General features: G+C 39.7%; 1 protein-coding gene and 1 long non-coding RNA gene across 7 annotated transcripts in view; one reads left to right on the top strand and one right to left on the bottom strand.

The window, feature by feature from the left end:
- The window catches only part of LOC115586349 (synaptic vesicle glycoprotein 2B-like), a 104,031-nt gene that overhangs the window by 66,899 nt on the left and 14,542 nt on the right, over positions 1-22,590 (top strand). For 4 of the 6 annotated variants that reach the window (XR_003984860.1, XM_030425312.1, XM_030425313.1 and 1 more), the window contains 9 exons: positions 3,452-3,632; positions 8,471-8,622; positions 9,319-9,452; positions 9,869-9,958; positions 10,688-10,801; positions 11,317-11,405; positions 11,739-11,814; positions 11,957-12,045; positions 14,058-14,191. Coding sequence is in view for 5 of the 6 variants with exons in the window: in XM_030425312.1 (XP_030281172.1) it covers positions 3,452-3,632; positions 8,471-8,622; positions 9,319-9,452; positions 9,869-9,958; positions 10,688-10,801; positions 11,317-11,405; positions 11,739-11,814; positions 11,957-12,045; positions 14,058-14,191 (1,059 nt within the window). In the remaining variant the exon portion in view is untranslated. Of the gene's footprint in view, positions 1-3,451; positions 3,633-8,470; positions 8,623-9,318; positions 9,453-9,868; positions 9,959-10,687; positions 10,802-11,316; positions 11,406-11,738; positions 11,815-11,956; positions 12,046-14,057; positions 14,192-22,590 lie in introns of those variants that run through there. The other 2 variants (XM_030425315.1, XM_030425316.1) reach the window with 2 other exon arrangements.
- LOC115586357 (uncharacterized) lies at positions 9,446-17,611 on the bottom strand. Its single transcript, XR_003984869.1, has 3 exons — positions 17,563-17,611; positions 14,102-14,201; positions 9,446-9,769 (listed from the first exon to the last, which is right to left on the bottom strand). It is a non-coding gene; the product is annotated as an uncharacterized LOC115586357 (long non-coding RNA).

Raw genomic sequence — 22,590 nt, 5'->3', positions numbered from 1 at the left:
TGGGAAGCGTTTCTCTGTGCTGCTGTCAGAAGAATTTGTGTTTGTCCGTTAGTGATGTAGTGACTGGTTGGTATTTGCTTCCCTGAACAGAAATAGAAAGCTGCTTCCATATTCCTCTGAGGGGTTGACAGAGAAACACAAGTCTTAACGCATTTGCCACAGTTTCTTTTTGTAAAGGAACTTAAATAATTCTTTATTAGCTTTTTAGTTTGCCAAACAATACAAACACAGCTAGCTGAATAGGCTGCTGCCTCAGTTCAAGTGTATAGTCATGTCATCTACAGTTAGACATCTTAGATTATTTCCATTCTACTCATGCAAGGATTTTAAGCTAAAACCACATCAGAGAGGCACAATCAACAAACAAGCTAGCTGAAAAAACAAGCATTTACTGGCCAGTTATGCATCAAAATCCAACGAAAGCTGTTGTTTTAATTTTCCAGATGTCCAGTAGATCCATTTTAGTACAATATCTAGTCACAAACACAGTATTCTATGCAGAAATGGTAAAAAAACATTGCAACACTGCAATCAGATGCTTTTTTCATGCTTTTACCTTAAATAAAAAAGAAGAATGCCTTTTGACTATTTTATATGCACAGAGTTAGTGTAAATAAGGAAATAGAACTAGGGAGTTTGTGTCCCTGTTACTATCAGACAGGGCATATTTAGGTCACAAAATGGCATTTTTTTGCTAGACACATTAGAAAAACGAGTGTTAAATGTTTGTTTTTTTCAGTGATATTGTTATTGTATTACAACCTTGACCATGTAAGACTATATGATGTGGACCAATTATGCAAATAGAGGCAGTTGCAGGTCATCTGGAGGCAGGTACATGCATTAGAACATTTTTCCCTAGACTGGCCTTTTATTATTATATTATTTATTATTTAATCCTATAGGCCTTTTCTGTTGAGTTCCAAGTTCCTACTAACTTAGCTAACTGTTTTGGGAATAAGTTTACGAAACTGAGAAAATGAACAACTGTTAATCCACTGCACTTCCATCCTGCTCCCTACCACGTTCTCCTCCTACACTATCTCTCTCTCTAGATTTCGTTCTTCTCCTGTCTCACACTTCACACATTCTCCCACCTTACCCTAGTTTGGTCCAGAGCAGCGCTTTCAACAAGATTGTGTGTGAGTGTGTGTTTGCTTTGTGAGTCAGCAGACACAGCCAGAGTGATCAATACTCTATCCTGACCTTGGAAAGAGCTGTACAGCATTTCAGCGATGCCCCGTATTACAGGGACGCAGCTTGAAAATAGATGTGCATTATAGATTTTTCTTATGAGGGCTAGAGAAAAGGACTGAATATTGTCACAGTGTAAGTTTTCTGGTGTATTTATTTCAAGTGATGCGTGTGTGTTGTTAAGCATTTTTGGACAGTGTTATAATTTAAGACATAATGATTCATCACACAATCATCTCCTTGTACATAGCCATCTGCATACTGAGGTTCCAGTGTGCCTCTGTCATCACTTACGGTAGAGTTATACTAAAAAACACTGCTCATCGAGGTGTTGGACAGTTGAACTTCCTGATAACATGAAGGTTATTCGGAGGAGCTGCTGCAAATGTATTGTTGTAAAGTTAATTTTGAGGAAATTTCTGCAGATAAAAATTTTTTTAAAAGGCAAATACAAACACAGGCAGAACATTGTTATAGCAGGTAACACAGTGACCAACAGCAGAAGACTATTTTTATACTGGACCATGTTTAGATTCAAGTGTGAGGCAGGATGAAACTGAAAAGAGCAAAACAAACTTAGGAAGTAAATCCTCAAACGGTAAATGGTTTTGATGCTGAGTGGTCAGAAGAGTGGACAGCTTTAAGTCCATCAATTCACACATAAAAATATGTCCCAACATGCGGCTGAACTCTTGTGATCAGATCTCCCTCCCCCTCTCTATATTCAAATATGCACCTGTATCACTGGAACAAACAGAGGGTAAAAGATGTCTTGATATCATGTTTAACAAGTGGGCCCAAATATTTAGGAATGCGCTACAGCTTTTCATAGTTTATTAAGTTTCTGTTGACACAACAACTCTCAAAATTGAGTGTTTTCGAGTGACAAAAAGTTTTATTTATTAAATGATGTTTACTATAATTGTAAATTAAGACATGTTTACTGTCAATTTGTCATATTCTTTAATACATCTAGTTAAATCAGTTGAAATTGTGTGTTCAAAGAGCTTTTAGGAGGCACGATGCATTTTAGACAAGGAAACAATGTTATGTTTTGATTAAATGCTGAATTTATAACAAGGCACCAATTAATTAGAATTTGTCTAAGCTGTTTCACAAAGTTTGTTAAGGGCGTTTTCACACCTGCCTTGTTTAGTTTGGTTGAATTGAACCTCCTTGGTGCAGTTCGTTTGGGAAGGTGTGAATACATCAATCGTACTCGGGTGCGGACCAACACAATCGGACCGAGACCTTGTAGAAGAGGTGGTCTCGCTCGGTTCCAAACAAACTCTGGTACGGTTTGTTTGTGGTGAGAACATGATCCAACCTCGATCCAGCCCAACTGCAGGAAGCATCAGTGCTTAACCCCGAATTTCCACTGGATACGTGTGCGTTACAGCCGATCAGGTGTTTTGCTCCTCTGTCCACCGTCCGGTAACCCCCACCGGTTTATGGGCGCAGTACGGTAGACAGCTGGCGTCGCCAGGCCGAGGAGTTCCCGTGATAATGACATGATCAATCGCGACTGCAGATAGGTCTGTGTTATAAGAACAACAACACGAAGTGTTCCCGACCGAAGGATTAGCAGAAGAGCTTGTGTTTGTCTCATTTCTGAGATTTGTTTGCTAGTGTCAATACGGAGTATTTTATTTTGAAAAGTAATCGGATGTCATATCGTTGTTGTTTCAGTGTTTGACTTCCTGTCTGCTCGGTGCTAAAGTCAGCTGAATTGCTGCCTCGTTTTCGAAATTCAGACCAATTTGAGAGCAGTTGCGCATTACACATTTTGGTCCGCTTGTAAATGCTGCCGAGTGAACACAAACCAAACTCGAGGCAATATGCAACATTGTAACAAGTTGGTCCCTGATTTGGACCAGAGCAAACAAACTATAGGTGTGAAAACGCCCTAAGTTTCTCCTCAACTCTTCAAATCAGAGCATTTGTTAAGGGAGCCTGGTTACTATTATCCATTTTGCCTGTTGCTGTTGCTGTTTCTTCTTCTTCTTCTTTATCTTTTTCTTCTTCTATTTCTATTTCTTCTTCTTCACACATGTGCATACACACTGCTAAATGAATGTGGTCACATGTGGGCCAGACTACCTTTGAATGTGGTCTGAGTGATCAGATCTCAATGCATCCTTGCTGCATCTTGGAAGTGTTCACACCTATATGTGTACCGAGCCGTCCACCCAACACACTCAGGACTCGTGTTGATACCAGGTCTGAACACCCTCTATGTGTCTGTCTGTCTGTGCAGGTCTGATGGTGTTTCTCAGCATGATGGTGGGCGCGTTCTTGTGGGGGGGTCTGGCAGACAAAGTTGGCCGTCGGCGCTGTCTCATTGTGGCATTGGCTATAAACTGTATCTTTGCCTTCCTGTCTTCGTTCGCCCAGGGCTATGGCTTCTTCCTCTTCTTCAGGCTGCTGTCTGGCATTGGGTAACATTTACAAACACACAAAATCCCCTTTTAGATGGGTGATAGAGTTACTGTTTCCACTTAAACACTATAAAAACACACGTTATCATAAATCATATGCAGTGTTGGGGGTAACTTGTCACAAAGTAATCTCAGTATAGTTTTTGTTGTAACTGGTGATGTAATGTTTTACTTCTGCAAAAATAATCCATTACTGGAAAAAAATGCAGTCGTTTCCTTTTTTCGTCAATAAAAATAAAATACAATCCCTGAAGCACTTGCTCTTTTTTTCTGTCCTGCTGCTCAGCAGGTGGCTGCATGTCAGCCAAAGGTAAACCTACAGTTGTGTCAGTGCACATGTAGCTTAATTAATGACTTTATTATTGTAATATTCATTTCCGACTCTTTGCCAGTGATATTACGACTTACTTCTCACACTACTTTTAGCTCATAACTTACTATTACTTACTACTTCACACTACTTAATTTTCAAAATCTCAGATTTTTTTTTCAGTATGGCCCTACAGCTCTTTTTTTTGCATTATAGTTTGTATGTAGGAATGTGTTTTCAAAAAAAAATCCCATGTACTTTCATCTATTTGTGCTTTTAACATTTCAATGTAAGCCCTCATAGTTTACAGACTCATTAGTTGCATTTTAAACATCATATACTGGCTATAAGAGCCGTGTTGTATCGTTTTCATTGAAAAAGCTGTGCCTTACACAGTGGGCCTCTGCCCAGTTCACTGTCAGATTGTGACAGAGATGTAAATGGTATACTGTGTCCATCAATCCTATGATTAAGCTGGGGGATGTTACCTGTGTGGGCTGTGAAGAAGGTCACAAAATGACAGTAGAGTGAATACATTCAAAGGGTCATGTACAGTTGGCTCAACGTTGTCTGGACAATATAGTCGTAATGTTTGGTTCTCTTAGGTACTTTAACACGTTACAGTAATCTTAGAGCATTAAAAAAGATTAATGCATTACCCAACACTGATCGTATGTACCATAAGAAAAATATATCATATCTACGTCTATAATATCATTACACAATGTATTCTTTCAATATGTCACTTTCCAAAAAAATGTTGGTAAATCTGTCATTTAATAAGTCATTTAAGAAATAAATCTGACAAAAAACATCTTAAGTCAAGGTCTTCTTACAGTATTGTCCCAGACCTTTCAACGTTCATTCATGAGTGGATTGAATTTGCATCAAAATGTACAGATCAAGAAATCGATCACTTTATAATTAAATTGAATGTCTTTTTAGTCCGTTTTGTTTCATTATCTTTTACTAGGGGGCCAAGCCCGAGGGGCCGAGGGAACGCGTATGCTTGCATAGGGTTCCTAGTACCAGCGGTGCTAGGAACCCTATTGTAATTGTAAAGATCTTTATTTTTATTTTTCTCCGGCTAAAAGTGGTGCTGCAGGCTAAACCGTGCAAGGGAGGGCGGTGCAATTTGGAGGGTTGGTCCAGACTCCTGCGAATATCTCAGATACAAAAAACTACATATATCCGCCTGCAGGGGGCGCTATAACCTAGGCCAACACGTTTTTGCCTATAACTCCCAAACTGTATGTTGTACATTCAAAAACCTTGTATCCCCAGATTCCCTGAATGGAGCTGAATCACTTTGCGATTGGCCACGCCCGCTTCCGGTTACCAAGTTTTTTCGCAAAATCGCAAAAACTGGAAAACCTACTTTTTCAAACTCCTCCTTGGGATTTTGTCCGATCTGCGTGAAACTTGGCACGTACACTCTTCAGCTGGACCTGATCTAAAGTTATCAAAAGATTTTTGCTCGGTCAAAAAATGTGTAAATTATTAACAAACACATTTCTGTACCTAGCTATAAAAATGTAAACTGTTTGTAAAGTGATTCAGCTCCATTCAGGGAATATGGGGATACAAGGTTTTTGAATGTGCAACATACGGTGTGGGAGTTATAGGCAAAAACGCGTTGGCCTAGGTTATAGCGCCCCCTGCAGGCGGATATATTTAGTTTTTTGTGTCTGAGGTACGTGCAGGTGTCTGGACCAACCCTCCAAATTGCACCACCCTCCCTTGCACGGTTGAGCCTGCAGCACCACTTTTAGCAGACGAAAAAAAATCTTTACAATTACAATAGGGTTCCTAGCACCGCTGGTCCTAGGAAAAGCATCTGCATGCATACACGTTCCTCGGCCCCTTAGGCTTGGCCCCCTAAATAGTATTATTGCACAGGATAATTGCACAAGATGGCGGAGGTAGAAGTGTAGGTAGTGCAAGATAAGTAGGTGCTTATGGTGCTACATTAAGGGTTATTGGTGTTGAACGGTCTGACAGCAGTAGAATGAATGACCTGCGGTAGCATTCCTTAAGGGTCACACTATAGGAGACACAATACATCACACAACGAACAACGAACTGACCATGAGTGCAGGGAGAACACAGACTATACACAGAAGCTAACGAGGGGATCAGGAACAGGTGAGGAGAGTGAGGAGAGAAGAGGACAGGTGAGGTAACACAGGGAAACACAGAGAGAAACAACATAGAGTAGGCACTGAAAAGACAGAAGAGACACAACAAGAAGACACAGAATCCCGAACCATGACAGTTACAGAGTTTCTGGGTACTCTGAGAAATAATGCTGTGATTCAATAAGTTACATGCTGGTGGTGACCCACAGCTCAATAAGTGTCACAGAATGTTTTCAGCCATTGATGCACCATTTCAATTTGAAGAACATACAACACAATCCATATGCAGTGTCTGTTTAGTATTTTATCCTAGTGACACAGCAGAGTAGCTCAGAATAACTGAAGTCCACAGGGAGCCTCGCTGACTCAGAAATGAGGTCACATACTGAGCAAAGCACAGAGAAAGTGATACACTATCACTAGCAGATTAAGAGGAAGACAAATGTTGCACCACAACACTGCCTCATAGGTATGCTTACACTTACACGCCATACAAACCTCTGCTGATATAACACATCAGCACATCTTTTAAGTGTGTTCTTGGCATGTGATATGAACACTTTTTGCAGAAGAAGCAGAGTCTTTGTTATCTTAAAGAGACAGTTCACTCCAAAATGTATCCTCACCTGTAGTGCAATTTATCCATCTAGATGTGACATATACACATATATATATATATATATATATATATATAATATATATATATATATATATATATATATATATATACACTTAGAGTATTAATGTATTTTTTTCATGTTGTTAAAACTTTTAAGACACTTCTCTCCTCCTAGAAGTTCACTTCATTCTGTCTGTCTCTCTCTCTCTCACACACACACACTTTATCTCTGTCACACACACACAATCACCCTCTCTCTCTCTCACACACACACACACACATGCACTCTCTCTCTCACACACACACATAAACACACACATTCTCTCTGTCACACACTCTCTCTCTCTCTCTCTCTCTCTCTGTCACACTCTCTCTCTCTCTCTCTCTCTCTCTCTCTCACACTCTCTCTCTCTCTCTCTCTCTCTCTCACACACACACACTCCTCTCTCTCTCTCTCTCTCTCTGTCACACTCTCTCTCTCTCTCTCTCTCTCTCTCTCTCACACTCTCTCTCTCTCTCTCTCTCTCTCTCACACACACACACTCCTCTCTCTCTCTCTCTCTCTCTGTCATATTTCCTACATTATATACCAAAAACATGGTGAAAAAAGATTTGTTGATGACTCTAAATAGCATTTTCTAATATATGGGATGATAGAGAAACATAGCCACAGTCTCTTTTTTAATGTTGTCTTTTTGCTAATGTGTCAACAATGAAACAATACTTTTCTAATCTGGCTTCATCCAATTTTCAGATTTTGTGTTTTGTAATACATGCAAATTATGTTACATTTTATGAAGAAATGCCTAATTTGCATGTATAAATGTAAAATCTCAAAAAAAAAGTTTCATAGTGATAGCTATTAATTGATCATTTTCCGCTATTCTACTCAATTTACTTAGAGTGTTGGGCACAACCAAAATTTAATCTAAAAAAAAAAAATATGTTCCACTCCATCTATGGCGGTAGACTTTTAGTATATGATTCAGGAGGGTATTAGGACCAAAAAAAAATGAGACATTTCTTTTGCAATTTTTTTGTTTTTTTGGGCTAGATTGACTGTCCAGGACTGTCGCCAACCTCTTCAGCTTATCTGTTGTTGGCATGGTGCTTTGATGGTACTTCTGAATGATGTACTTCAATGATAACTCATTTCATGTCGACAGTACGTGCAGATAACTTTTGTCCCATCGACCGAACCATCTGGTAGTGTTTTGAAAGTAAATTTGCCGTTCCTAAGTCCTTTCTCCATTTCCTCGCTTTTCAGTCAGCCGTGTTTTTCGCAAACCGCCAACCTTGCTTCTTCTTCTGACTCCCTTTCTTCTTCTTCTGCCACCATCTGGATTAAGACTACAGGTGCCACCGACAGCCGTAAATCATACAATGCGCGTTTATTTTTAATTTTTTTATACCGAGCGTTAATCGCGCGTAAAAAAGTTAACAGCGTCAAGAGGATGTTGCGTTAACGCCGAGTGTTCAAGTTTCTATTACATTTGAGAAAAGGCAAAAATCTCTATTGCTAATATCTCATATATGTATTTTTTATTTGGGAGGAAATTGTCCCTTTAACTCTGCTGTCTTTGTTTTTGTGTTTTAGTTTGTTAAGACAGTACTTCTGGTTCCTCTGGTGTTTGATTTAGGAAGTGTCCTTCTGTCATGGCAAAAAGATTTTGTGTGAAAGTTCATGTCACTGAGGTTGTATTTTGAAATGATTAGTTAATTGTGACTCTCCTTGTTTCCTTATTTTCTCTTTATCACTCTCTACTTACAGTATTGGTGGCACAGTGCCGATTGTGTACTCGTACTTCTCTGAGTTCCTTCAGGTGGACAAGAGAGGAGAGCACCTGTCCTGGTTGTGTATGTTCTGGATGATCGGTGGGATCTACGCTTCATTCACTGCTTGGGGAATAATACCTAGATATGGTAAGAGCTTTAACTTGTTGTTAAACTGTATTTAAATCAAAATGATTTCAGAATTGTAACCAGATCTTGACTTTATAAGCACAATTTAATGTTGGTGCAGAATGTTCTGGATATTACAATCCACTGATAAATCAATTTTGAGGGGCAAGAGGGGCAAGTTTTTTATGTCTCTGAGGGGTACTCTTTTTATAATATATATATATGATTTTGAGATATATGATGAGAGTAGGAGGGTTAGAGGTGTGGGGCTCTGAAACATACAATACAAGTTTGTTAACATAAAGCGAACTAAAGACCAGAGCTCATGTTCTATATCTTGAAAATCTTTTCTCAAGCTGGACATCCTGTTGCATTTGGCGCAAATTTGAAGGTCTAGGCCTGCTCAATCTGGGAAGTGTCATGAGATGTTGTGAATTTGTGCTATACAAATAAAATGTAATTGATTGATTGATTGATTGATTGATTGACATCAATCTGAAGGCTGGTCTGATCGAGAACAACTCAAAACATCTCAGCTTTAATGATCAGCTGTTGCAAATGGACAACTAAGGGCTACGTAGTGACAAAAACATGGAAAGAATGAATCTTACTGAATTTTTCAAAAATCTTGAAATGAATGGTGTCAGTTGTGTAATGATATATGTATATAAACTTGTAAGTGTGTGTGTGTGTGTGTGTGTGTCTGTGTGTACGCAGGCTGGGGGTTTAGTATGGGTACAGAGTTCCAGTTCCACAGCTGGCGGGTGTTTGTCCTAGTGGCAGCTCTTCCTGCTATTGCCTCTCTGGTCGGACTTACCTTCATGCCTGAGAGCCCCCGCTTCCTCCTTGAGGTAAGACTGAGACATACAAGATGAAGGAATAGCAGTTAGCAGTTCAAAGGTTTCATTAAGCCCGAACCATCTTAACTAAGTAATGTAAAAAATAACCCCTATACACATGATTCCTGCCAGAGGGACATACCCTCTGTGCTAATAAACAAATCAATAACGGATCACACATTTATACTAAACAAGTACTGCTTTAATCTCTGTTGAGTTGGGTTCATACTTGCACTCAGGTTCAGTGCTCACTACCTCTAACTTATGGTGTTAGAGAGCAGTGTCAAATTAGTGCATGTACAGGGCTGGGCTGCATCGTGTGCAGGGCTCTAAGGAGAAAATGAAAAGAAACAAACTTCAAAATTATTTTTCCATGACTGTCTGTACGCTTGGTTGCATGTGTTTATGTTTGTGTGTATGCTGTTCAGAATGCCAAGCATGATGAGGCGTGGATGATCCTAAAGCAGGTCCATGACACCAACTGGAGAGCCAAAGGACAGCCAGAAAAAGTCTTTACTGTGAGTACATGTAGCTAAACAATATGCATGAAAGAGAGCACAGCTATATTATTCACATATGAACAGATGAGCAGTGATTAGATACCAGCAGCATACAAATTGTCTCCACATGTAATCATTGCACAGTTTGCATTGTGCTGTACATCCCACATCCTAAAAACGTAAGGTTCAGGTTAAACATTTTTACAGTATTAATGTAGGCTTAATGTGAAGGTAGATATTTTATGTCCCTGTCTTTGGCATAGACAGACCATTTATATGCACAGATACCAGGTTCAGACAGGAAGATTGCATTAAAGGGATAAATGTTAGCTCTATTGCTAGGCACCAGATGAAAGGATCGATACCATTCTCATCTGTCCATACAATGTTCAACCACCAGAGGTTTCTTTAAGCATAAAATTGACTATAAACTATAGTCCAAAAAGAAATAAAGGTTGAAAAGGTTACGTGGAATATGATTTAAGTGAAAGACAGAACTTTTTCTTAACAGTAACATTATCTTTGCAATGCAAACTGGAGACGAAGTTTTGTCTGTTGCTCAGAATCGATTTTGCTCATGCTGAGAAGGATGAGCACACTGTGGGTTCTAAGTGTGTGCAAAGCTTTGAAAACCAAAACATCTAGAAAAAAACTCACACTAATGTTTTAATCATTTCAGTTATGATTAGGAGTATCCACTATGACACAGATCAGATATTATTTTAAACTGTATTTTGTTTTTTTCAGGTGACTCACATCAAGGCTCCTAAGACAGCAGAGGATGAGTTTATTGAAATTCAAGCTGCTACAGGAACAGCTGTACAGCGATGGGCTGTACGCTCACTAACGCTCTGTAAACTGGTATGTAGTAAATAGCTACATGTTTGCTCACTTGTTGAGCCTTGAGAGGAGGGTGGGTGGAGGTTTGTTTTTGTACTCTTCCCTTGTTTGCCTAAAAGACCAGAGGATGACGATCAGTCCCAAAAGCTCCCAGAGTTTCTCTCTACAGTTTCGTTTGATGTTGATTGATATGAATAAATGATCTTATTCAATAAGTTAGGTCATAGAAAATTGTTAACTGTCCCTTTAAAAAAGTCAGCTAATTATCATTTGATGTAATTTCTTAGTATTCTTTAAAAGACAACACCGCTGATCAATTTGGAACGTGTCAAGGTGCATTGTCCTTGTTAAGGCACTTCCATTGGGGAGTGCTCTAGTATGTTTGATGCTGTGTGCCATGTGGCATCCACATGGATTGCAGGACCAAGGGTTTTCCAACAGAACATTGCATTGTAGCAATATGTCTAATGGGTTTATTGTAAACAGAGAGCATATTGGTTTTTGATTCACTTTGGTGCATGCATATTTTTTTGCAGGTGTTGAGGAACGTGGCATCTCTCCTGTCTGCAGAGCTGAGGTTTGCTACACTGTTCATGGCCATCATCTGGTTCTGCATGGCTTTCAGGTTAGTTTACAAAGTCATGTGTAACACCGTCATCTGAGCTCATAGGAAACATTAGAGTGATGGAGTTCATGAAGAAAAAGACAAGAATGTTGCAATTGACAACACAGCCCAATTTAAAGCAGGTATGTTGCAAGTACATGTCAGGCATCTCAGACTGCTGGTCCACAAAGGTTACCCCAACAGTCATGTAAACATAAAAACTTTTTATAAAGCAAAGAAACAAGAATCCAATATGGTAAAGAGGCTGCATTATTATTTATGTTTCGGTTGCAGTTGACTGTTTCATGCACCTTCTATTGATTCAGTTTTCTCTCAATCTAATTTTTGACACAGTTACTATGGTCTGTCTGTTTGGTTCCCTGACATGATCAAACACCTTCAGCATGAGGAGTACGAGTCCAAAGTCAAGGTAACCCATGTACAGTCACTTAGATAATTTTGCTTTGTTGAGATGTTGATATAAACTCATAAGCATATTCATGCTTTGAATTGACATTGCTGTGTTTGTAAATATCAGCACAGAAAGCTGATGTATTTATGTCCCTGATTAGGTGTTCCACAGAGAACGAGTGGAGAACTTCCATTTTAACTTTTCTTTAGAGAACCAGATCCATAAAGAAGGGGAATACATCCATGACAAGTAAGTCTCACTGTTTCACCTTTCAAAGCTAACAGAAATATTTACTTTCAGGTTCGAGGTATATATACTTATTCTGTGCTTTAATCTTTTATAAAAGCATGAGATAAATCGTAATTGGAATAACTCTCTATTGACTGTTTAGGTTATTTTGGTAAAAAGAAAACATGCTGGACGGTCCTTATAATAAACAGCACACAATAAATAATTGTTGCTATATTAACATAGTTATTATAGTATGTTAATATAACACTAATTAAATTCAGCCTTTTGAAGTATTTAACAACTCAAAAAATTCTGGCAAATGGGATGTGAGGATTCAGATGTGAAGCCCAGATGGTATAAATATCTGACAGATCAATAATGAGAAATATTGTCTTGCATGTAAAGACTGAAGGCTGCTGGAAAACTGTTAGACTTGAGCAGTTTTTTTTAAACATTTCATGTTTAATAAAAATAATTTGCCTCGTCAAATATAATAAAAATGTTTGCAATTCAAGGAAATTAAATTTAAAAAAAAAAGAAATACATTGGAGTATTTATATGGCAATTACATCAGCCTTCTTGCTTACTACTGGATTTTTGCGGTCCACTACCCAAGACCTGATATTGTTCCATGGTCCAGTGGTTGGGAACCCCTGACATAGCAAACATGGAAACAGTAAAACAAAATATTTTCTTTTCATCCCATCTTTATAGGCTGGCACAGTAAAAAACAACAACAATATAAGTCCAATATGTACAACATATAATCTTTTCGATTATTTAATATATTAAATATCTATTTATGTATATAAAAAAAAACTAGGTATCCACTACATGCTTAGAAAAGAATACTGACTTATTTCAAGGATCTTTTCTTTACAGAAATATATCATTTATATCACTTTATCCAATAAAGCTACTGCACTTTCTCTACCTTTTTACATACTGCTGTGTGCTGATGCTCAGGTTTCAATTGTTATACACAACAGCACCAACATTATTAGCTATTTGGAAGCAGTCGGTGTGAGAACAGTTTGACACAGTCACAGCCTTACTTTTTAAGACAGCTGTGCTTTACAGAATTGCTATCATTAAGTATTTCCATCATTTCATTCTCAGTTATTTTGTTATTACAAATTGTTTGCATGCTGTGTTTTGTTGTATGTATTTTATGTGATGGCCTGTAATGCCCATTAGCTATATGTCTACAGGTATTTACTGTGTTGCATATACTGATGGTCAGAACAAAAACACACTGAATAACATTGTGAAGACAGTAAACCTTGAAAGGTTTATAAAGGCTTCACACTTTTATATCATCACTATTTTCCGATTTTTATACACAGCATACTTTTATTTTGTATATATGCGGAAGCCCGAGGCTTACTGTCCATGTAGGTGAAGTTAGCAAAGATAAAGCCCCTGATTATGTTTCAACCCCCCATATCACATAAGTTTCTCTTGCACTCTTGCTCAATGTTAGAACTTCATTGCTCATTAAATTGTATGCAGCAGTGGTAGGACAGAAGGCTGAGTGTTGTATGATCAGCTGTTTACCTGTGGAGAGGGTGAAGATGGCTCACAACAATGCTCCCTTGGGCGTGCCAAGATATATATGTAACATTTCTGCATTAGAATGCCATAAAAACCCAAGAATTGTTGAGCTGAGGGTAAACTTACTATTATACTTCTCTGAAAAAATGATAGTGTTTACAGGATGCTTCACCTCCACATGAAAACCTTTTCAGGGCAGATATACAGTATGTTACACTACTGTATATTATTTAACTTCTATGATCTTTGCAGTATTAAAACAGACAGAATGGACTCTTTTCCATGAATCATCATTATTGTTAATGGTTGCCATCTTGGACCACAGTTGAGCCCATTCTGTCCATTCTGATTCTGTGCTGCTACAATAGAAGTCAGACTCCATGTTTTCTTTGTTTGTTGGTGTGTGTGTGTGTGTGTGTGTGTGTGTGTGTGTGTGTGTGTGTGTGTGTGTGTGTTTCCCATCCCATCCCCCATAGGTTTGTCAGTATAGAGATGAAGTCAGTGCAGTTTGAGGACTCACTGTTTGAAGACTGTCTCTTTGAGGACATCAGGTCCACAGACACAGTGTTTGAGAACTGCACCATCCGTTCCACTGTCTTCCATAACACAGGTAGGTCCAGCTGGAACGCAGGTTTGGAAGAATCAGTAAATGCAGGTTTGAGGTCAAATAGTAGTTTGTTGAACAAAGCAATTGAACCTCTGAATCCCCTCTGATAACAAAGCTGCCAGTCCACTGTGTCACTGGCCTCACCTACCCATCAAAATATCACAGTCTCATTTTGTGGCCAAAATTGCAATATCAAACATACAACATCTATTTAGACACAGCATCTGCTTGGTGTGGTTTAGCTTGAAATAATAGCTTTCTTCAGTCACTACTAACTACTGTACTTGCTTCTCTTGGCACTCAAACCTTGGTCGCCAAGGGGAAGGTCCTATGAATTCATCATCCAGTCATCTCTGTTCTGCTCCTGCTGTGGACTTCTTGGCTCTTTGTACTACATTCATCCTGTGCTGCTAGTACTGCACCTTGTGTACTTTTCGTGCCTAGGTGAGGCAAGTGGTCACATTCAGAATAACAGTCAGCGGGTCTGTACCACGCTTTGCTGTGAGACTGGGTAGATTTTAACTGAAACACATTGTCCTTGGCTCCATCTCCACTTGGGTGGAGTGGGTCCAATTGGGCCGAGATGAGAAACACGTGGGACACATGTGAGCCATCATTCTCAGACACCAATATTGTGCCTGTTGCTCAGAGAGTTTTCAGGAGTCAGAAAAAAAACCCTTTTAATTTGTTCATAGGTTGTGGCTAGTAGCCGCAAATAATTTAATGATGCTACATAGATAAATTATGCAATTACCAAGAATAAGCTCAGATTGAATTGAAATGAAAAATCTTTGGCTGTTTTTCTCCTCCAGAATAACACTTTGTTTGTCTTTGGTTAGCTGCTGACAGTCAAGAGGGCAGGCAGGGCAAATATTACAGAGACAGATAGTATACAAATATTTTTCCTTTCAGAGGTTAAAGGTGCTGTGACACAGCAGAAAAGGCAACCATTAGGTGGCAAGTGTGAACAGTCCAGACTACAGTGAACACAACAGGGCCCTGAGCTTCTCTCCCCTCCCTCTGGAACCAGACAAAAGCTGTTAATTGATCATTGACTCAGTCCATATCAAAGTGTGGGTCAAAGTGGCATCTGCTAAATAAACCTATATTTTGTTAGCCTGTTAACTAGATCTTGGAGTTGTAAATAGTATAGAGTTGTAAATAGTATAGCAAGCAACATCTATCCTCACTGATAGCAAAGAAGCAAATTATGATGTCGCCTAATGAGCTTAACAGTGCGACCACCAGAGCTGCCGGCTGTTGTTTAGCCCAGGGCACAAACACCGGCTTCGCTTGTCATCTCCAGATAGAACAATTATTATAAATCAGTTGCAATAAAACATCTCAAATGCAGCAGAGCAGACCATAAACAAGGCTTAAAAACAATTTGCAGATTAAATGCAAACATGAAATGAAAACATGCTGTAGCAATGGCATTTAGAGTTAAGTCTAAAAAGAAAAACACAGTTATCACATGACAATTGCGTACACGAGAGATACATTTACATGAAACATGATCAATTTCAGGTATTGATTGTGATGCGCCAGGGCTCAGTGTGTAATGACAAACTGGGACCGATCCAGGATCAGGATGATGTACGTGATGATTGCAATTGCTTTGGCAACATGTTAGAAAGCCCCATCGTCTTAAGAACAATAAACTATAAAATTAAAATTTGGCTTATTTGAACAAAATCAGTGACAACTATCAACAGGCACAGTCCTTACAACCTTAACTAATGTGTTGTCTCGGATTAGACTGTCAAAATTAGAAAATAACAGTTTAAATCACAGAGGAGCTACATTAGCATTTGTGATGGTTGCATCCACAAGTATGCAGTTACCTATAGTTCCCTCAAACAATATAACAAAGACGCACAGCAGAGAGGATTTGTAGTGAAGTGGAGAAACACAATGCCAACTGAAAAATACATATTTATATTCCCTATACCTGCACCACTGGTTGAAGTTACATCAAAAGTTAATCTGGCTTAACTGCACTCTGGCACAGATAATGAACAGCGATGTCCACACTTCCTTCGAACTGGATGTAAACATATCTCAGACTGTATGTTTCTCTTATAGGCTTATGCAAAAACAAACAGTAACTTTACACATCTTTAGTTTATTTAACTTAGTTCACAAACGAGCTGTTGAAGTGAATCAACAGCAGTCATAGTAACATGCTGTTAGACTACATATATCCCTCTCCTGTGGAGTCAGCAAGCCAAAATAAGAACAATGCCACTCTGCCATTGCTGAGCATACTGTGGTCAAATGGGGTATAAAGTAAAATCATGTCATCAGAATTTTTACTGTTATCATCAAGATTCAAGCACTCTGCTGCCACCTAGTGTCTGCAGTTATCAAGTGTCACTATGGTAATGCAGCAGCAAACAAGTCATACGAAAGGAGAAACATCTGTAGGCAAGGTACAATTACAAACTTCAAGCCAAGAAATTATCAGCCTTGAAACACTAGCTACCACTGAGGCTGCAACAAAGAAGAAAGAATGTATAAAGAGCCCGGTTAGATATACTCAAGTGAAATGAGCTGATAGAGGACAAGCATTACATAGCTATAATTTTCTCGTCTACAGTGAACTCAGCCGCCATCATGATCAGCATTCAAAATGAGGATATGGAGTGTAATGATTGTGTAAGTGCTGTCACTGATTTTATTTCCGGGCTTTGATAATGTGTACAGTCATATATGTCCAGGGCTGTACAGTGCAAGCATTTTACTCGCATATGCGCCTAAAAATAGATTGTGCGAGTAGAAAAAATAAAAAGGGAGCTCACGTGCGAGTACGGATTTTTCTCAGTAACGGGTAATCTACTCATCTACTAATTACTATTTCGATCGTTACAACGCTGTTAGCGTTACCGACTATTAAATAGAGTTGCACGGTACCCGCGGTACCCCGCAGTGCCAAATCCTAACGGTTCCTACTATACTAGAAATTCTACACAACGGTACTACCGTGGATTACTATACTACCGGTGCCAGTTTCCGCTACATAGCGGCCGCCTCTACTCTCCTCCCGGCTTCTCACTGCATGCTACTCCCTTGTAAACAAACCCACATGCAACTACTGCAACCGAACTACACAGCTACTAAATGATTGGCTGTTTGCCTGTTACTGGTGATGTCCGGGGATATGATAGGCTGTTTCCGCACGCTGGGTCCGCCCGTCTGTTAGCTGATTGGCTGTTTGTGTGTTTCTGCCGGCAAGAATGAATTCCATGAAGACAGAGGCCTGTACTGCGAAGGGGGCTCAACATAGCCAGGCTTTGTGCTCATGATGCAGCTCAACAAAGCCCCAGGTCCCCAAACAGAGTTAAACGGTACTGCGACGGTGGTTATCAACTTACTTTGTCAAGTCCGGTTCTCTGCTTTGTGCTCTGCGCGCGTACATGTAAAAGGGGGCGTTTGACGTCATATTATTCTACTTCCGTGCGAAAATGGATCGATCCCGGGCCACATATTTTACTCAAGATGAGCAGAGTCTTATCATGCAGGACTATGAAGAATTCAAGGACACAATCACGGCAAAAAGTAACACTGTCGCCGCAAGTAGAGCGAGGGAGGGCTGCTGGCAGAAAATAGCTGACCGTGTAAATGCGTAAGTAAACAATGATTAATATTAAGATAAATATTATATTAAGCCCTTAATGTTTTAATTTCTGAAAGCTCAACATTGTGCAACTTTTACATATCAACCCTCATCCATTTAAAAAATAAATACACAGAAGCAACAACTATCTTTTTTCATTTTTTAATGATGTCTATATTGTTTTCACATTTTACTGATCTCAGTTATAGAATGCGCGTGTGTGTTTTATTGAAAGCGAGGCTGAGTGTGAGTAGGCTCAGTGTTTTTTTTTTTTATTACTGTGTCGGGATGAACAAGCAAATGTAGCTACTGTCCCTGTACAATGACAATAAAGAGCTTTCTGACAGTGAAAATCGCTCAAGCCTGTAAGATTTGTGTTTGGGTGTACTGCCCTACAACGGGTGAAACATTGATCAGTTCATCAGTTTATTCATGGCCACATCAAAGAAATAATTAACTTTACTCATTATCTGTGACAAATAAATACTAGGTTGGCCTAATTAATATTTCATATTGCATTTTATTAAGATGTGGAAGCAGCAGTCGGACATGGCAGCAAGTTAGAGCTAAATACAAAAACATCATTCAAAGTGGTATGTAGCCAAGCTGCCCCATCATTTTGTCAGTGTGGATAATATACTGTTTCCCATTTTATTTTAATAAATCACTATCTTAAGCCAACAGGAAGAAGAATGAAAAGGGGAAGATTTCATTATGCAAGCAAGTAATACTGATGATGTAGAGGGGTATGAAAGTAGCCTACATTACCAGATATTTTATAGAATCCTTCCTTAACAAGCATTGTGCTCAAATGACTTGGGAACACTACAAACACGCAACACACAGTGTTCTTGCTCAGATTTGCTGCATCACCAACTGAATGTAAGAAGGTTCCCGTGGCAAAAAAAACGAAGGGCTACACAAACAGTTTGCCCGACAGTGAGCACACAGCTTCTTCGAGTGGCATTCCTGACACTCGGCTCAATAAGTGAGCAAATGTTCCGTATTCCCTCGGCTGAAAATCTATATCGCTCATAGAGAATTTCATCAGGAAATGCCAGCGGATCAGCGCGATCTCGAAGAAGCCGCTCACATCGTAGTGCTGCCAGAATTATTCTTGCTCCCAGGTCCACCGGGTTCTCAATGAATGGTGACGCCATCTCCGAATGAGTTACACAGTGAAACAGCGGCGCTTTTATAGCCGATTTTAAGCTGAAACTCTGAACATAACCTGGTCGGGACCAGGTTATGAGCTAAGCATAAGTTACCATGGTGATCTAGCCGGGTTAAAAGCATACTTGCCAACATTGGGTTGTGAAAAATAGGGAGATTTTTTTCATCGGTGTATCGGCCCAAGTAACAAGGTTCCTTCGCCAGGTGTGCGATTTATTTGTCATAATTTCTTGCCTTGTATTTTAAACCACACAAAATTCTTAGAACAGTGTTTCCCCTAATTTTTTTTATAGCAGCTGCGCTCTGAGTTGATAACCTAGCAACACTAGGGGAGTCTGGGGGCATGCCCCCCCGGAAAAAAATTTGAAAAATGACCCTTTAAATCTCACCTACTCGTGAGATTTTTGAAAAGAAAATCATTTTTAGAATTTCAGAATCTAAGACATGAGACAAAATAGTGTAGAAGCTGACATTGCTGCTTGAAAATATGTTAACATCCTGAGCATTTCAGAAGTCAGTGAGCCACATGCCATGGAAGCTATTGAGAAATAATTCATAATATTTATCATAATAATTCATCATAATTTCTGCATATTAATATTCATATTAAATAGAGGAAGCACTATAATACAATAACAATAGGTGTCTTACTCGTCCAGTTTACTGATACAATCTGCAGCTGGTTTGGAGTCACTGGGTCACATGACATGAAAGATATTCTAAAAAACAGCAGTTATTTTGTATTAATTTATTTATGCTAAGTAATTTAATGACGGTCCCTAAATCAGTCTCAGTGATTCAGCGCGAGGCTCTGAGAGGTGAGCTGACCGTCCTCCTGCTGCTGACACTGGGAGAACCTCAGTAAAGTCTCAGCTGGACCCGAGTAGATATCCACAGAATATCCAAACTGAAACTAACTTCACCCCGGTTCAATGAGTCGCCTGTTGCAGCCTTTGAATAGGATGACGAGGATTTCAGTCACTCAACTTCAATGGTACAAATAGCAGTAATGACAATAATAATCGATTTCAAGATAACTTGGGGTGTGGTGCTTTCACTGTGTGCAGCTTAAATTCCCCATTCGCTCGTGATATTAAACCGACAAAAATCACGTCATCATCAAAATCAAATGTCATTATGTTTATCAATACCCGACCGACCGTGCCTTGCGCAACGCCCCCCCCCCCCCCCCCCAAAAAAAAGAAAAACAGATTTGCATGATTCACGAGAGCCTCATTTTCAGGTCGGAAAAGCCGGATTGCGGGATTTATCAGGAACAATCACACACCTGCTCATCCGCACAGGCAGGCCAGGGTTGCCAGATACTGCAACAAATATAGGGACACAATCTTACTTGTTTCCTTTACTGTAAAATCGGGAGATTAACGGGAGAAATTACTGACCGGGAGCATCGAGGGAGATAGGGTTAAAAATCGGGAGTCTCCCGCGTGAATCGGGAGAGTTGGCAACTATGTAAAAGAGAGCCACCTTTGTAGTACAGGAAAGCCTGGCTTTAGACTCAACATACCTTGCTAACCCACTAAACTGGCTTCGCAGTACAGAGGCCTGTACTGCGAAGGGGGCTCAACATAGCCAGGCTTTGTGCTCATGATGCAGCTCAACAAAGCCCCAAGTCCCCAAATAGAGTTAAACGGTACTGCGACGGTGGTTATCAACTTAATTTGTCAAGTCCGGTTCTCTGCTTTGTGCTCTGCGCGCGTACACATAATAGGGGGCGTTTGACGTCATATTATTCTACTTACGTGCGAAAATGAATCGATCCCGGGCCACACATTTTACTCAAGATGAGCAGATTCTTATTATGCAGGACTATGAAGAATTCAAGGAAACCATCACGGTAAAAAGTAACACTGTCGCCGCCAACAGAGCGAGGGAGGGCTGCTGGCAGGAAAGTGCTGACCGTGTAAATGCGTAAGTTAACAATGATTAATATTATGATCAATATTATATTAAGCCCTTAGTGTTTTAATTTCTAAAAGCTCAACATTGTGCACCTTTTACATATTAACCCTCATCCATTTAAAAAATAAATACACTGAAGCAACAACTAGCCTATCTTTTCTCATTTTTGAATGATGTCTATTGTTTTCACATTTTACTGATCTCAGTTATAGAATGCGCGTGTGTGTTTTATTGAAAGCGAGGCTGAGTGTGCGTAGGCTCGGTGTTTTTTTTTTTTTAATTACTGTGTCGGGATGAACAAGCAAATGTAGCGACTGTCCCTGTACAATGACAATAAAGAGCTTCCTGACAGTGAAAATCGCTCAAGCCTGTAAGATTTGTGTTTGGGTGTACACTGCCCGACAACGGGTGAAACATTGATCAGTTCATCAGTTTATTCATGGCCACATCAAAGAAATAATTAACTTTACTCATTATCTGTGACAAATAAATACTAGGTTGGCCTAATTAATATTTCATATTGCATTTTATTAAGATGTGGAAGCAGCAGTCGGACATGGCAGCAAGTTAGAGCCAAATACAAAAACATCATTCAAAGTGTAGCCAAGCTGCCCCATCATTTTGTCAGTGTGTGTTCTTGCTCAGATTTTCTGCATCACCAACTGAATGTAAGTAGGTTCCCGTGGCAAAAAAGACGAAGGGCTACACAAACAGTTTGCCCGACAGTGAGCGCACAGCTTCTTCCAGTTGCATTCCTGACACTCGGCTCAATAAGTGAGCAAATGTACCGTATTCCCTCGGCTGAAAATCTATATCGCTCATAGAGAATTTCATCAGGAAATGCCTGCGGATCAGCGCGATCTCGAAGAAGCCGCTCACGTCGTAGTGCTGCCCGAATTATTCTTGCTCCCAGGTCCACCGGGTTCTCAATGAATGGTGACGCCATCTCCGAATGAGTTACACAGTGAAACAGCGGCGCTTTTATAGCCGATTTTAAGCTGAAACTCTGAACATAACCTGGTCGGGACCAGGTTATGAGCCAAGCATAAGTTACCATGGTGATCTAGCCGGGTTAAAAGAGAGCCACCTTCGTAGTACAGGAAAGCCTGGCTTTAGACTCAACATACCTCGCTAACCCACTAAACTGGCTTCGCAGTACAGCCCTCAGAGGCCTGTACTGCGAAGGGGGCTCAACATAGCCAGGCTTTGTGCTCAGGCTGCAGCTCAACAAAGCCCCAAGTCCCTAAACAGAGTTAAACGGTACTGCGACGGTGGTTATCAACTTACTTTGTCAAGTCCGGTTCTCTGCTTTGTGCTCTGCGCGCGTACACATAAAAGGGGGCGTTTGACGTCATATTATTCTACTTCCGTGCGAAAATGGATCGATCCCGGGCCACATATTTTACTCAAGATGAGCAGATTCTTATTATGCAGGACTATGAAGAATTCAAAGAAACCATCAGAAAGTAACACTGTCGCCGCCAATAGAGCGAGGGAGGCTGCTGGCAGAAAATTGCTGACCGTGTAAATGCGTAAGTTAACAGTGATTAATATTATGATCAATATTATATTAAGCCCTTAGTGTTTTAACTTCTGAAAGCTCAACATTGTGCAACTTTTACATATTAACCCTCATTAATTTAAAAAATAAATACACTGAAGCAACAACTATCTTTTTTCATTTTTGAAT

Source organism: Sparus aurata, chromosome 8 (assembly GCF_900880675.1).
Source record: "Sparus aurata chromosome 8, fSpaAur1.1, whole genome shotgun sequence".
Lineage (NCBI taxonomy): Eukaryota > Metazoa > Chordata > Actinopteri > Spariformes > Sparidae > Sparus > Sparus aurata.
The sequence above is the reverse complement of the archived record's forward strand: the minus strand, read 5'-3'. Positions and strand labels throughout refer to the sequence as shown.